Raw genomic sequence first — 16,532 nt, forward strand, 5'->3', positions numbered from 1 at the left:
AAGCTCCTAATCGAAAAAAAGGAGTAGGCTGCCCACGAGCCACATCGGTGTATATAACAAGCGACGACACAGTGACAGTGCAACTTTAGAAGGGAGAGTGGTGTGTCTGACATGGAAATCTAAACCGATGCCTAGTAAGATTTCCTTGGACGAATCCTGAAGCGTGTGCGGTGCAAATTTTCTTCCCCCTTCCTTCCTGCACATGTTATGAATTACCTGCTTGACAATGCAAAACATATATCCTGGGATATACGACCTTTAAATGTGTATAAGCATTGCAAAGCAAAATCACAACTCGGACGGATATATTTGTGTGAATTCGCCAGTCGTCGATCCTTCATTTGAATCCGTGTTTAATCCCACGTGTTTAGGTGACACGCGAATCGCGTCGAGCAGAAGGAGATCTTCGGTTATTAAGGGGCCACGGCTTTGTCGAGGTTCTTCGTTAGGAGCTTGGCGGTGGAAGCGACATCAACGGCGTGTCTTCAGACAGGAAGCAGGCCACAGGTCATGACCCGCGCAGAAGGACTCGGCCTCGCAAATCCTCCGTAAAGCTCTCAGCAGTTTTGTGGTTTGGTTAATTATAACTTCAGCAGATCATTTATGTGGACAATACTCAGACAGACTCACGCCATGAAGGATCTGACAGTCGTGCCTGAGGCAGCTGGAGATTATAATCACGTGGAAGCACGTTTATAGTTCAGGTTATGAGCCCGATCACCTATTAACTGTTGGAGGAAAGACTGCTCTGGCTTTGTGGTGAAAGTAGGGGGCATAAAATGTACATTGCATTATAACTGCATTAATCCACATGAGAAAAAGGGGAATATTTTTAATGTATGCAATGAATAGAGAGAGTGCCATAAAAATAAAAAGACAAATAGATGATAATAAAAAAGGGAATATTTATGGCTGTATGCTAACTGTGCAAAACATTTCCTCCACTCCTTCCTTTCACATTGCCTAGTAACTTATTTGAAATGTATAACTGTATGTAATGAATAGACTGCAATGATGTGCAGTATCATAAAAATAAAAGACAAAAAGATAACAAAAAAAAAAGGAATAAGCAAGTCATATATGGGCTGCATGCTAACTGTGTAAAACTCCTTTCAAATCTCTTTTTTTCTTCCCTTATCAGTCATACTGTTTGGGAAGACTATTGACAAGAAGTCCATACACACATAGCACCTAGCACGGTTGTTTATATTTACGTGTTTGTGTTTATGTTTATCCAAACGCAAATAAAAGCTCAAAAGAAAAAAATTATAAAACTCACCTTTTTTTTTTTTTTTTTTTTTTTGCTCGTATGGGATCAGACAACAACAAAAGACGCCCCATTATCTTCTTTTTTTTATTTTTCTTCTTCTCCCCCAGACGATGTGCTGAGTTAATTAGCAACGCTGCTAAAAGGGAAAAAAAAATCTCGTCCTCCTGTCGTCCATGTGCTCCTCCAGCCTCGCGCACGCACGCGCGCACGCGCACTGGCGCGCCGGCGCACGCACGCACCCAAGGACCCGCGCGCGCTCGCGGCTCGCGCTCCTCCGCCGTTACCGCGAGCGTGACGTCATAACTCCGGAAAGAGGGGAGGAAGGAAAAAAAGAAAGAAAGAAAACAAGATGCGCGCACGCGTTCGACGGAAGTTTAGCAGCATCACTGCGGTTCTGCTCCACGCTGGTTTGGGGGATGATTTTTTTTTTATTTATTTTTATTTATTTTTTTTTTAATGATGATGCGGTTCACTGATGATGAAATCTGATAATTGCAACGTTTTCATTACATGAATAAATAAAACACAATGCCCATAAACAATATTTAGCCTTCCTGACCCAATCCTGACTCCTTCACCCCTTACTGTTTGTTCTATTTTCCTCCCATTGTCAGAAAAACATTCAAGTGTGTGTGTGTGTGTGTGTGTGTGTGTGTGTGTGTGTGAATGATGCTCTAAGATGGACAGGTGTCCCATCTTTGGTGTAACATCAGATGTGGTGTGACTGGCACTCAAATCTCCATAACCCCATAATTTCCAAAAAATGTATATTTCATCTATGTCTGATGTTCACACGTGTGATGTCGTACAGGAACAAGTATGCTTTGCTAGCTAACACAGAATTGAACTGTGGACTGACTGGACTGACACACACACACACACACACACACACACACAAATGCTTTTTCCACATGCTTTGCTGCTAAAACATTTAAATGCATTGTTTTTGTATACGGTATTAATGAATATTTATGAACACTTCATTTCTCAGTCTTAGGTTGTTTTTATATATGTGTTGTAATAGTTGATTATGTGTAGTTCTGTGTCTTGTGTTACATTTGTGTTTATGTTGTCTGATGCAGCTCCTTGGTCCTGGAGGAATGTTGTTTCGTTTCACTGTATTCTTTAGTGTATATAGAAGGACAATAAAAGCCTGTTTGATCTGACTTGATTTGAACTTTTCCCCCAAAACACTAACGACAGCAAAACTAATTCTTTTACACCAACATTCTTCATTATTTGGGGAGAAAAATCACCCCTATTTCTTTAATTCGTTATAAGCTAGCATTAGCTGTTGTTACTGAGTCTTGCAAAACTAGCATACTTTATAATATGCAAGCTAATGTTATGATGGATACGATTACTTGTGTGTTTCTACAAAACCATGATTAGTTGTATGTCCTTGATGCCTCATTATATCATTTACTATAGATATGGATTAGTATTATGAATTAATAAAGTCTACCATGGCGACCCCACTGAAAAGAGTTTGGCTGTCCTCTTTGTGTTATCCCTGTTGTCTTGTTTTACAACCATATGAGACATAAGAAAGATGACAACCAGTCCATAACATCATGGCTTCCAGATCTGATACACTATATAGTCAAAAGCTTCTGAACACCAGAACATCATGTCCACATCTCAGATTTAGTTCTCCCTTTACTTTTATTAACACCTCCATTCTTCTGAGAAGGCTTTCCACTAGATTTTGGAGCGAGACTCTGGAGAAATTTGGGCTCACTCATTTTGGGTGAGGAGGCTTGATGCTGATCTGGGTTACAGATCATTCCATAGTTGGTCAGCTAGGTTGAGGTTGGGGGTCTGTGCTGGTCACTTGGGTTGTTCCACACCAACAGTATGGTGGCAAAATGCACACCATATCTTCAGGTAGCTCACGTTGTGCATAAAACCATTGTTGAAACATGGTAATTCCAATAAGGGGAAATTGAAATGTTATGACATCATATACAATTCTGTCCTTAAACATTGTGGCAAAGGATCGAATAAGAATCTGGTATTTGCATGGGATGTCAGGTGTCTACAATCCTTTGACCATATACGATATATTGTACGTCTTTCTATCCAAATCTTAACTCCGACCTTGAAGTTGTATGAACACAGTGTTCTATTACTTCTGTATAATTTATCCAGTCGTATTTAGATCACATTATTGCGGTATATAAGGATTTCTAACCAAATCTTTTGAGTATCTTATTTGGGATTATAAAGCAACTGTGTGTGGACATCTATTGTGCAAAAAAACCCCACTAATGCACCACTAATTAGCTTCTCCATCTCTCCGTTTTTTTTCTACTATAAATCTAAAACACTTACAATAATACACTAATGGAAGGTTCTAGATCTTCATAGGGGTTGGAACATGTGGGGGGACAACAAGCAATACCTTTCTTATGTATATAACAATCCAACAAACTCACACGAAGTCACCTGTTATTTGGGATTGGATTCAATCAGTTGATCAGTTTTCTTTAAAGAAGTATTCCATGTGAATTTCAGTTAAGAGCTTTAATGCTCTTCCAGAAACAGTAAGACAAACGACCAGGAACGTTTTTCTTTCACTGGTGATAAATGGTACAGAGGACCAAAGGGCTCAATGACAACTATGCTCTTGTCTATTACATGCATTGATGTTTAAAGCAAAAGCCTATCGTTAAATGGACATGGTCTGATTGTAGAGCAATAAACTGATGCCTCCAGGCTCAATAAGTGCATGCTGACACAGCAAAACACTTTCTTAAGCAGAAACTGGAAATATTGAATGTTTATTGTTTTAGTGTCAGTTATTTGCCTACTTCATTTCTTTGAACATCCTTAAGAGACTAAGTGCATGGATTGTATTAGTAATGCAAAATGGCACAAAGCCAATATTTTTACTGCCAGTTTGAGTTCAATTAAAATAGCAAAGTCTTCTCATAGGTGTGCTTACTGCAAGTAGTGTGAAATACTTTTACTTAACCAGTTTCAAATGAGGTTGCTGTATAGCTCTTTCAATCGTTGAAATCAAAAGTAACGACTAAGCTTGAGGAATCTGTGAAATTTATTTTGCTCCTAAAGGGGGAAAAAAAAAAAAAAATCCAAGTTGTGGCATTTAAAACAGTTTACACACAACCGTAATGTGAAGCCAAATATGTACTTATCCCAAGTCACAGCGTCTAGACAGTCAGTCTTTAGATGGAGATGAAAGTTTTTCTTGCTCATTAAGCCAGACTTTTAATTTAATTATTATAATGACCAGATGTGGTGCTGAGAATATTTGTGTTTTTAAGGGAATAAACAATTCTCAAAAGCTGTGCCTCACTTCAGATGAACTCTGACCACAACAATGGTCTAAACTGAGGCAGTGACCGTGCTATGGATAATTCAGGGTGGAGCATCAGCCAAATCTCCCTCACTCGGGGCTCTGCTGGGAAACAAACGAATATCCTGCAATTCAAGTTACACCATGAATATTACCTTATTTTAATACAAGCTAGTATTGGTACATTATCCCCCGGCGCTCACAACAGGATTCAAAGCAAAAGCTCGTCACGTTTTAAGGCTCAACCAAAGCATACTTACCCAAAAGCAAAAATGGGACTCAAACTTGCTACTTGTGAGACCACCAGCAACTGACAGATGTTCCAGACATGGGTCTAACATTTATTCACTCAACAACCAAGCACTCATGTTATTTTAGCATTGTAATGACTCGTCTAATCTCATGACCGACAGCCTTGAAGCATGTGAACTTCACAACCCCCTTTTGGATGATCAGAAATAGCCTTCAAGGACCCCAACTGAAAGGTGACAGTCAAGGTAAATACCAGCACGAGTATAACGGTGAAAATGTTGTAGGCACATGTGCAAATAGATTTGATCATCGATTTGGCTGCAAGCATTGATCGTAGAAAGAAAATATGCAAGTCATATTTAGTTGAACGCGATTTATAAAGAAATGCATTTCAAGATTGACAAATTAATACAGTATTTTAATATCTGAGGAGGTATGTACAAAAATTTACAAAAGAACAAAAAAAGCATTAAGTTAAGACCAGCAGTGTGTGTGGTACCGCCGTCCATTGCTAAATATAAAATTAAATACAAATCAAACCTCAGCAGACACTGAGGCAGTGTAAATGCGCTAATGTTCAAGTCTGCAACCATGACAGGCGCACAAGGGAGTCCATAAAAATCATCTCCGTGCAGCACCATCCCAAGTCAAACAGCTAGTTAAGGGCTTTTTAAAAAAAAAAAAAAAGAAAAGAAAAGGTAAAGTCCTAGTCCAGAGCGGCTCAGGAGCTGCTCAGCATTTCTAGTCTCCTTTTTAATTGCTCGCACTTCCTCCTGAGCTGCTCCTTGGAGTGTTGGAGCTTTCGCTCGTCGGTCTGCAGTCCTACAATGAACTCCGTGGCCTTTTTCAGGATCACCACCTTGGCCGCCTTCTCGTTGTTCGCCACCGCCGGTACCTCGTCGCGCAGCGCGAAGAAGCTCAGCTTGAGCTCGTTGCGCCGCTGCCGCTCGAGCACGTTGTGAGTCCGCCGTTTATCGTTGTCCTCGGAGTCCGACGTCTTAGGACTGGCGCACTTGCGGCTCGGCCTGTGCCCCCGCGCGCCCCCGCCGCCGCCGGTGTCGAAGCGGAGCCGCTTGACTGCAGGCTGCTCGGGCCGCGCGCACGGCTGCGCCGCGTAGTTGTGCTGCTGGCTGGTCACGTGGCACCGCTTCAGCACCACTGGGCTCGACTCGCACTTCTTGGCAGATTTCCTTTTCTCCACCGTTACGACGTCAATCTCCTCGTCTTCCTCCTCCTCATCATCATCCTCATCCTCCTCGTCGTCGTCTTCCTCATCTATAATTAGGAGAGAGAGAGAAAAAAGAAAGTTTGGTCAAAAGCCCAAAACAAGCGCGCGCACACAGAGCCGGATTTAAAGCCACGCCCACTCGGGGAAAACGCCTGGAATTTCGCTCATTCAGTCACCGTTGTGAGAACACCAGGCCACGCCCCTCCTTATCCCAAATCTAACGGGTTCTGGAACACCGCCAGGAACGCGCGTTTATTTGCAATAATTCACGTGTAAATGCCAAAAAATAAAAAAAAGCTCTTAACGCAAGCCTGAGGAGAACTTACCGGACTCGCTGTCACTGCTGCTGCTGCTCCCGCTGTTGGGCGGCGTGTCCATCAGGGAGCTCTCGCACTCCTTCAGCTTCACGCACTCCGTAAGCGGGTAGGGAAACACCACGGAGGGATCGATACACTCAGAGACAGAGTTCACGTGAACGTCCTGCAGGTAGCACGCCGCATTCGTGTCTGCGGCGCACTCGCTTTTGGGCGGGGGCGGTGAGGCTTTCCGGGCCGCGCGGAGCGACGCGAGGCGCTCGGACACCACCTTCTCTAGCTTGGCCGCTGCGGAGAAGCCGCTCCACATGCAGTCCTGGATGACGATCGACTTGAGGAGCGACTGCGAAGAGTCCGAGTCGCAGATGAAACTCTGGTTGACCGCGTCGTCGCCGAGGAACTCCGTGACCATCTCGAGCTGGTCGGCGGTGGACGGGAACGAGCTGGAGAAGGACGAGCGCCGGCTCGGGGACAGAGGAGGCGTGGGCAGGAGCTCGAACTTCTTCCAGATGTCTTCGCTGGGAGCCGGCGGCTGGCCGTGCTGCTGCTGCTGCGTGTAGAAGTCCTCATCCTCGTTGTCGTAGTAGAAGTAGGGCTGGTACGAGTCATACTCGTAATCGTAGTTCTTGCTGGCCACGTTCAGCGGCATGATGACTGCCTGTATTAAAAAAATAGACAAGTCAGGAATAATCCTACAACCTCAGCATGAGGGTGAGGGTCACTTCCACACCAATGACCCAAGACGCGGCTATATGCATCTATTACACCTTAACCAATAATTTAAAAAGGTGACAACACAACTGTCATGTGTAACACCTGGAAACAGTGCTAACAAATTAGGTGTTACAATAAATAAAGTCCGGACAACTTTCCCAACATTGAAAGCTAATAAACGCGACATGACGTGAATTAAAAATGGCCAATAAAATGAGTGTCTTCTACTCACCATTGCAGTGTCAGAGAGGGGAAAAAACACGTAGGAAGAAATCCTCCAGGGTAAAAAACAGTCTTTCTTTCGAGTGAAAATAATCCCAAATTTTTCTGGTGAATGTTCCTATTTAAACCCAGTACCGCCGGTATCCAGTGCAGCCCGAGTGCGCCTTGATTTCCACGCCGCCGGTGACACCATTCACTGCGAAAGCTACGCCAGCTGCTCAGCGCCTTTTAATCCGACTCAGTCCTCTTTCCCCTTGCGTATCAATGCGCCCCACACACACATACACACACACGCACACACACATACACACACCCCGTTTTCCCGCCAAATCACAATGGCGTAGTAAAGCAATATACGTATTAAATCGTGCTTTCTGTCCTCCGTATTGCGCGAAATAGGTCGCGACACGATTTAAGACAACCCCTTTATGATTCGGATTACCGTTCATATCAGGATAAAACGTTTTATTTCGGAAACTACTTCGCTTCGCGCACGGTTTGGGTGCGTGATGCGCCCTGGATGGGGGCGGAGCTACACAGCAAGCCGAGGGGTTGTAAACGGGCTGAGAGCCAACAACACTATTACAGCAGAGCTCATGTAAAGTGCTCTCATCCTGTTTTATGACATTAAACATAAAAAAAAATATAAAATGGACGTTTCTACAACAATACACACCGTGATTTACGATAAGAATAGATCAATAAAAAAATACGGCTATTTATAATATTAATGCAACATATAATAAAGTAATCCAGCTATTACACTGCCTTTTTATTATAATCATAATCATGACCCGCAGCTTTACAAAATAGTCTGAAGTGAAAGGCTGATAGCATTACTTCCATTTTCCCTCACCATCCCAATTAATTTAAATTGCAGGTGATGAGAGCTGTCCTGTGTAAACAGTGGGTGTGATCGCCATCTAGTGGACAAGCATGCGCACATTATTAGTCAAGTCAAATGCAACTCAAATACACTCGAAAATGCAACAAAATAGTGCAGGAGTTTGATAAGATCAGATATTTGTGGTAGGTCAACAGAAATGTAAGTGATTATAAATATTTTTACAGGTGTCATTTCTCCTTGTGACAAATGTGATCCAGTATTCTAGATCTATTAACAACATTTATTCATTTATGTTCTGACCATCCATCTGACAGTAACATAATTTCAGAGTCAAACAGAGGACCCATATGCCATTCTCATTATTTTCAATAATAATAATTATTGACCTTCCACTTCGTGTTACCAAATCGTATCCGAAACAATGCCGATACTTAAAAAAAAAAAGATTGGGCAGTGTATAAATGGCAAAACCGAAATCCAACCTTCACGGTAAAGCAGGGGATCATTAGCATTAACTGCTTTTTGCCCCACAAGTGGGTGTCAAGGTTGATCCAAAGCCTGCTCAAGGATGCATGCAAGGCATGAATACAGTCTGTACAGGATGCCAAATGGCCTCAGTGTGAAAGGAAATAATTTGTTTCTTTTTCAGTACTGAAATTGAAGAACTGTGATTGGAACAAGCAGTTAATAAAAATTCTGTCTAGTCAGGTTTTTAGATATTTTCCGAAATATTTGTTATTGTTGATATAAAAAATACTGTATCTTTTGCACAGCACTTAGGAAAATTCATGCAGTGATTGCTATTTTGAAAATGAACACAAGTCAATAAAATATATTAAATTTCCAAACATATACAGTATATTTAATTATTATTACCACTGTCATGCGATTTATCGATTTACTTGGTGTTTATATCCTAAGCTTTTATCTCTTGCACTGCTGCCTAATTTCACCACTGTCCTAAAGGAAACCTCATAAATCAACACTGATGGCTTCATCTGACTTCTCAATGAATGCTACTGAGACAGTAGGAGTTTCTACTTTTCATATTGCCTGCCAATTTTCAAAAGTGTCCCATGTGTTTAACTATATGTAACTGAATATCAAGAAGTTATTTGGAACGAACAGATAATGTGCTTAAAATGAAAACAAATACTATTAGGTAATGCATTATTATTATTTTTTTAAGGCTCTTGGTTCAGATTGGAGGAGTGCATCAGGATTCTGCAGTAATCATCCTTAGTAACTGACCGGTCAATTTTGCAATGGCTTACAACAGCCTATAGGTTTGATAGAAATTTGGTAAATAGTACTAACTAAATTGTTTTGAATATATCACAGGCTTGTACAAGCATAAATAAAACCTTTCTCATTTTCTATTTGCAGCACTAAACAGGTAGATGCTAAGAGATACAATATTTTATACACTGAGTTTGCATACATTTTGTGGCATTGCCTTAAAGGGCAAAATCCTAACAGCAGGCCAGATTCTGCTTTTTTCCCTTTTTTTTTGTGTACAAATTTAACTCGCTTTGACTGAACAGGTACTAAATTATTCACTAAACGTTTAACTGAGAATAGCAACAAAAAAATGTCACTAAATCAAAAGACCATTAGCCACCTTTGTTTATTGAAGTTGATATTATTCTGGAAACAAGAAGATTTTCCTCTTAGGCAAATGTGATTAAACTGAGACCGTAGCTAAACTCCTTGTACATTTATCTTCTGACATCCGTTTATTTCTTAAGAATTAAAAAAAATACATTTAACGTACCTGATACCTGTCTATATATAAAATCAAATCGATTTCCCGGTGCTGCCGTTCGATACCATTACAAATGGCCTGTGCTTTCTAAGTACACAGATCAGGTGTTGTAACAGTGAAAAATCATCTTGTAGAGTCACAGTGTCTAAAACCACCGAAACCACAATTGTCACAATAGCAAGTCCCTTAAGCACTGTAATTACAAAGGCATTTAACTGCAATGCACACGGCAGGCATACTGTACGCATTTATTGACTTGAAACGTTACATAAACCTAAAAGAATTTAAAGGAGTTATATTTCTTTCAATGCACGTGTCATAAACAAGTCAAGGGTTATAGGAGGAGCATTCCTGTTTCAGGTGAAGCCTCTTTTAAGCACAGCTCAGGTATTGCTCAACATGTCCAAATGGCATGAACTAACCTGATTTATACTTGCAAATAAGCGACTGGACAGCCTCCCTGAGCATTCTTCTAAGAAGTAGAAGTATCCCCTGGGCTGTGCTACCGAGTGTTTAGGGTTCCCCGAAGCGTGTCTTGACACAGAGCCATGTTTAGGCATGAGAAGAGCCAGCTGGGTGAGGGAGAGCCCGAGGGAGTTAGGAGTGAGTTGTACTATGAGGGATTTATTAAAGGCTTCTGTCTCAGGGCCAAATGGGCAGAAGGGGAAAATCCTTGACCCTCACTGTTACTGTGTTCTACCAAAGGCTAACTTTTCAGTGCCAATCGCAAGATGTGAAAAATGTCAGGTGTGGTTTTTTTTTTTACTAGTATCTGTCTAGTATCAGCAACTAGACTCTTTAGGTTCCCGACATTTCTTCACCACCTTTTATAGAACTGATCAAATCTTGATTGAGCAGCTACCATAAATGACCTTAATATAATATAAAGAAAACAATCAAATGAAAATAATACAAAGAAATGGTTCTTTCGCAGACATTTGCAGTGGATGAATTAAAGGAAGCTTGGCAGGTTAGTTTAATAGACCATTCCACAATACCACACAGGGTTTAAAGACCTGGTTTTACAAACACAGTGATGAAAACACAGTCCGATCGTGTCAAAAAAAGCTTGTAGCAAGGTGTGTTTTTTTTTTTCTTCTTCAATACATCGAATCCGAATATCACACTGATCGTGTTGCTGGACATCATATTAATCAGTTTGTAATCAGATAATGGCTGTGAAATAATCATTTATAAGGATAAATTAAGGAATGTAATCATATATATAATTGAATCATCAAAACAGGCAACCGTGCTCGAACAGACAACAGCAGACGGTTCCCAAATGTTTAAGATGCTAATACATGTCGCAAAAATAAATAATTAAATAAATAAATTCATCAAATTTATCACCGTTATTAATCAAATCGCCAAATAAATCACAGAAAATAATCACATTTATATTCCCATCAGTGTCAAAGAAAGCCAAGCGATGATGTTGATGATGATGATGATGATGATGATAAAGAGAATTATGACACGTATTACCTCATACCCTCTGAATGTCGGTTATGCTGTTTTTTTATTATGTCTACTTTCAACTTGAATAGTATCTGAAAATCAAAAATCTTTCACTTTTGGGGTTCGAAATGGAGTGTGATAATATGGAGGTCCAAGAGTAAATCTAGGTTAATATAAAATTCCTGGGAAGATGCCCAGTGTAAAAGGGTCTGTGTAAGTGGGTGAAGATTCACGCCTAGGACATTTTGTGTTGCTCTGATCTACAGAACATGGGTCTCTGCAAAACTTCTGGCAGTCGCCAGAGGGCGCTGTTTCACTTCATTAAAATTTGATGTGCTTGTATAGATGCATGGGCCAGTTGCCATTTCATTTAAATCAGAATATAACACAAGAATTCTGCCTCTTTTCAGTCTCTAAAGTCTGTCGTTACACTCTTAATAAAGACCTACGTTTGCTTTAGATGAAAGTTAAAGTTACAAAAAAAAAATCACCCTTTAATCACTGTGCAGATAGAAAGCTGTCATTCTCTGAACTGGACGTCTGTGAAATAATCTGAACGTCCACTGTGCATTTAATTTGATAACTTCGAATCAAGCAGTAACAATTCATTCTAAAAGGAGCGTGACCGGACATATGCTCGCCATCACGGACAAAATCGAACAAACGAATGCCATGTAGACATCATAAATACTTAGTGTAGAAACTTAGAGTTACAATAGTATAGGAGAAGGACAATCAATCAGACTGCGTTATATACTGATCTCAATAAGGTACGTCCTGAAATAGAAAACAAATGGCCGAATAAAACATTTTTAAATACTGCAACAGACAAAACCCAGAGCAATATCCTCCTTTCCACCACAGACTTTCACGTCACTCATACAAAAAAAAAAGGAACCGGAGTTTATACACCTATGACATATGAAAAAATATTGCCTCTTAAATGGACCCCCGCAAACTTCAACCACTTGTCACGCAGAAGCCATTTGTTCTTTGTCTAGTCACGTTATTAATCTAATACACACGCAAATCTGATAAAAAAAAAAAAATCTGTCTATATAGAGCTGTATATATATATATATATATGTGTGTGTGTGTGTGGGTCTGTATATTAACTCTATTTTAAATATTTCTAAGATAAAAGGTCTCAGCTGTGCAGCAACGTTCGGGGATTTCGGAGGTCCTGGAAAATAGAATCTTCTCTTAGCGATCTGCAGTGTATGCAGGATAAAAAATAACAGCCAAAGGTATTCACATTCCAAGAAGACAGTGTCTGTGTAGTTTTGTATTTTGGTTCCCTGTCAGGATTCATTAACGTTAGGACGACGGCACAGTAGAGCTCAGAGCGTAGAAGGAAAAGCGGTTAGCACGTGACGACGCTTTGGTACAAATTCGATATCTTCGCTGTCCTTCATGCGGAGACTCCCGACGACAGCTGCAAAAACATCTATTTAGATTTCGAAGGATATTTAATACTTGAGAAATGTGTCCTTTTTTTTTTTTTTTTTTGGTCTTTCATTTGCCTCTAACTACAACTTCCTTTTTGTGCATTCTCCACGTGCACGTGGCAAAAGAGGGGGAAAAGAGCAGCAAACAGGGGACAGTAAGCAATTAAAGCACTGCCCTGCAAAAAGCAAAAGATCCCTGGTTCCCCCACCCCTTCAACACGTCCTCCCACATAACCAGGAAGAATGCACGTGAAGCTGACGTCTCATCGAATGGCGAGGTCACTCTTCTTCCTCGTCCTCCTCTCTCAGTTCAACAACGTCGTCTATCCGGCGGCCAGAGCGCACCTCGTTCATCGGAGCCGAGTCTTCCCCATCGATGGTCAACTCCCCATCGGATTCTTTCTTCTTTTTCTGGAAAGAGGAAAATAAAGTACAGCTTTGCTTAAAAAACATGAATCGACCTGAAACGTGTAAAAATGAAAGACGAACGAATGCTAGCTAAGCATTCATCATATATATATATATATATAGTAATAATCTGTGCCCTTCTGGCATCCTTGATGAAAATAGTCAATAAAACAACTTCATTTCAAATCCCCAGGAAAATCGTAATGCACCAAAGAAATGCACAAAAATGCAAGAAAACCCGTGGTCATTTTATGAAATTTATGCTTCTGCTAGCGATGATGTATGTGGGCAGTGCAGCTGTGGCTCCAGTGAAAGGAGACTTGCTGAATCATGTTTGGTTGAATTGGCATTTCATGCTTTAGTAATGGCATTCATTTTTGCTGCATGAGAGACCTGTCTGTGATGCAGTGCTCCATTATACTGTATAATACTAATGGTTTCTTCAGCCGTAGCATCATAATAATGGTATTAACAGGTGGATTGACTCAGATAGGACACCACTGAAGACCTAGGTGTGAAATGTATGGACTGCCAAAAGGTTTCTGAGATGAAAAAATACACCAATCAGCCATAACATTATGAGCGGTGAAGAGAAGAACACTGATTATCTCTTCATCATGGCACCTGTTAGTGGGTGGTATATATTAGGCAACAAAGTGAACATTTTGTCCTCAAAGTCGACGTGTTAGAAGCAGGAAAAGTGGGTGAGCGTAAGGATTTGAGCGATTTTGACAAGGGCCAAATTGTAATGGCTAGACGACTGGGTCAGAGCATCTATAAAACTGCAGCTCTGGTGGGATGTTCCATGTTCCTGGTCTGCAGTGGTCAGTGTCTATCAAAAGTGCCTAATAGAAGAATCCGGCGACAGGGTCATGGGCGGCCGAGGCTCATTGATGCACGTGGGGAGCGATGGCTGGACCATGTGGTTCGAACAAATGAGCTCCTGTAGCTCAAATTGCTGATGAAGTTAATTCTGTTAATGCTCAATGGGTCAGAACTGTTTTGCAGCAAAAGGGGGACCAACATAATATGAAACAGGTGGTCATAATGTTATACCTCAGTATATTAAACCTAGTCTTACTTTTTCTTACATTTTACCTGATAATCCAATAAAACATTTTATTCTACAACATAAAAATGGGTTGTAAAAGTTTATAAAAAAAAAATATCTTGGTTTAATTTTTTTTTCCTCACAGTAATCTGCAGCGTGTATCGAGAAACCAGAAAGTAACCGTTAGAAGATAAGTAAATTAAAATCATGAAGGAATGCAAATGGTCAGGAAAAGTACTGAAGTGTATACGGAGTGGCATTCAAAGTAATGATTGTATGCGATTAATAAGCCTAACGTTTGAAGAAAATATTCCCCACACCATTACACCACCTCCACCAGCCTGGACTGCTGACACATAGCTGTTTGGGTCCATGGATTCATGGTGTTGGTGCCAAATTCTGACTCTCCCAGCTATGTTCTTCAGCACAGATATCCAGTTTTGGTGAGTACAACCTCAGCATTCAGTTCTTGACGTGGTTTTTTGCTGTTGTAGCTCATCAACCTCCATTTGTGAAATGGAGGTTGGTGAGCTACAACAGCAAAACTACACTCCGAGTTGTAGTCTTTTTGTAAATTTCAACCTTTCCGGCAATTTTCGATGGTCCTCTCTCATCGACAAAACATTTTCTATCTGCAAAACTGCCACACACTCGATGTTTTTCTTAATTGCTCTATTCTGAGTAAACTCAATCGTGAGTGAAAATCACATTGGATCAGTAGTAGCCATACTATTCCATCTAGTATCTATAAAATCATGACTTTGAGATCACATTTTCTTTCCTTGAATCTAAGAGAGAATCTTCTGCCTCATGTCTGCAAGATTTTATGCATTTAAACGCTGCCACACGATTGGCTGATAAGGTAATTGTATGAATAAGTAGGTGTTCACATGTTTCCAATAAAGTGCTCTGGGAGTTTATCTGAACATTTTATATCAAGCATGTACTGAGAATTGACCTTGTCCATTCGATTTACTTTCCTATAATTGCAGGATTCTGTTTGGATACGTGGCAAAACGCAGACCAAGGAGTACAAATGAGAAAAAAAAAAGCTGGCGAAATATCGAGAGTAATACTTTACCTGTTTCCGATAGACATAGCATGCGGCGATCGCTACCATAGTAGACTCTCCGAGGAATCCAGCTAAGAGAGATCCAACCCCTAAAGTAGCTCCATGCACCCTACAGTGTACAAAACTCGGAGTTAATCAAAAATCATGGGACTGGTGAACAAATGTCAAAGGTTTCACATGTCAAAATCAAATCGATTAGGTGTATATTGGCAAGGAGACGAAAAGACAAATTTCATATCGATGTCATATGTTCCTTTTTGTATACAACTTATACCTCAGTATTTGCTTTAAGGCGATCCGTGGAGAAAATAAGCCACAGTGACAGTGAATGATTTACAGTTCAATAGAACGAACGTAAGACAAAGTTAATGCTTTGTGTGAACCGCAGAATTGTATCCCTGAACTGAACGAATCTGTAGGAGAAATGGATCAACGAAGCACAGCAAACTGCTACTGCTAATATGTTGTGAAAAAGTGGTCAGTTGAGGTGGATCCCGAACCTTACTCATGAACACACCCACCACACACACACACAGTTGTGTCTGGAATAGTTTAAGTTTAAGTAAACAATGTTTAAGTAGAAAAGAAACAAAGAGGCCTGCTGATATAGGGATATCAACCATGGGGTGGTTTAAAGGTCTATTAGCACTGCTGCAAACACAGGTTTTTTATTCACCTGGCAACAAATACAATTGAATGCGACAAATTAAGGTTTTTAACCATTTACTGTTACCTTTAATGTAAACCTGCAAGCGCAGTGTCCTCTGTCCTGATGAATTTCCCATGGTGGAAAACGAACTCATAAGTGTTAAGTAAACAAATTCTTACAAACCCATCACAATATCAACCATTAGAAGAAGAAGAAGAAGCTCTTTTTAGTTATACATCTCTCTCTCTCTCTCTCTCTCTCTCTCTCTCTATATATATATATATATATATATATATATATATATATACATACATACATACATATATACACCGTAATTTCTGGACTATTAAGCGCACCCAAAGATTTTTATTTTGAACATAAATACGCCGCACCTGTCTATAAGCCGCAGGTGTCTACATTGAAACTAATGAACTTTACACAGGCTTTAATGAAAGACAGTGTCTGTTACACGGCTTGTATCTAAACAGTAGCCTACCAAGAAATTGATTATT

General features: G+C 40.4%; 2 protein-coding genes and 1 long non-coding RNA gene across 5 annotated transcripts in view; all 3 read right to left on the reverse strand.

The window, feature by feature from the left end:
- Positions 1 to 1,578, reverse strand: part of LOC124387621 — a 34,717-nt gene extending 33,139 nt beyond the window's left edge. Inside the window, exon 1 of one of the 3 annotated variants that reach the window (XR_006926190.1) lies at positions 1,280 to 1,578. This is a non-coding gene — a long non-coding RNA (uncharacterized LOC124387621). The remainder of the gene's footprint in view (positions 1 to 1,279) is intronic. The other 2 variants (XR_006926186.1, XR_006926189.1) reach the window with 2 other exon arrangements.
- A 3,621-nt stretch (positions 1,579 to 5,199) lies between these two features.
- mycb (MYC proto-oncogene, bHLH transcription factor b) lies at positions 5,200 to 7,529 on the reverse strand. The gene is made up of 3 exons (XM_046851420.1): positions 7,330 to 7,529; positions 6,396 to 7,041; positions 5,200 to 6,116 (listed from the first exon to the last, which is right to left on the reverse strand). Exons 1-3 carry the CDS (start codon positions 7,330 to 7,332, stop codon positions 5,563 to 5,565), a joined length of 1,203 nt encoding a protein of 400 aa, XP_046707376.1. The 5' UTR covers positions 7,333 to 7,529; the 3' UTR covers positions 5,200 to 5,562.
- A 3,354-nt stretch (positions 7,530 to 10,883) lies between these two features.
- The window catches only part of ankhb (ANKH inorganic pyrophosphate transport regulator b), a 33,261-nt gene continuing 27,612 nt past the window's right edge, over positions 10,884 to 16,532 (reverse strand). The window contains exons 11-12 of the mRNA XM_046851419.1: positions 15,381 to 15,480; positions 10,884 to 13,251 (exon numbers count right to left, since the gene is read on the reverse strand). Of these exons, the coding sequence (XP_046707375.1) occupies positions 13,120 to 13,251; positions 15,381 to 15,480 (232 nt within the window). The 3' untranslated portion in view covers positions 10,884 to 13,119. The remainder of the gene's footprint in view (positions 13,252 to 15,380; positions 15,481 to 16,532) is intronic.

Source organism: Silurus meridionalis, chromosome 6 (assembly GCF_014805685.1).
Source record: "Silurus meridionalis isolate SWU-2019-XX chromosome 6, ASM1480568v1, whole genome shotgun sequence".
Lineage (NCBI taxonomy): Eukaryota > Metazoa > Chordata > Actinopteri > Siluriformes > Siluridae > Silurus > Silurus meridionalis.

What these genes read in the sequence shown, in the direction of transcription:
- mycb (XM_046851420.1), bottom strand. An exon ending in CAGCAGTGACAGCGAGTCCG is followed by an intron (nt 6,117 to 6,395) that starts GTAAGTTCTCCT and finishes TCCTAATTATAG; the next exon opens with ATGAGGAAGACGACGACGAG.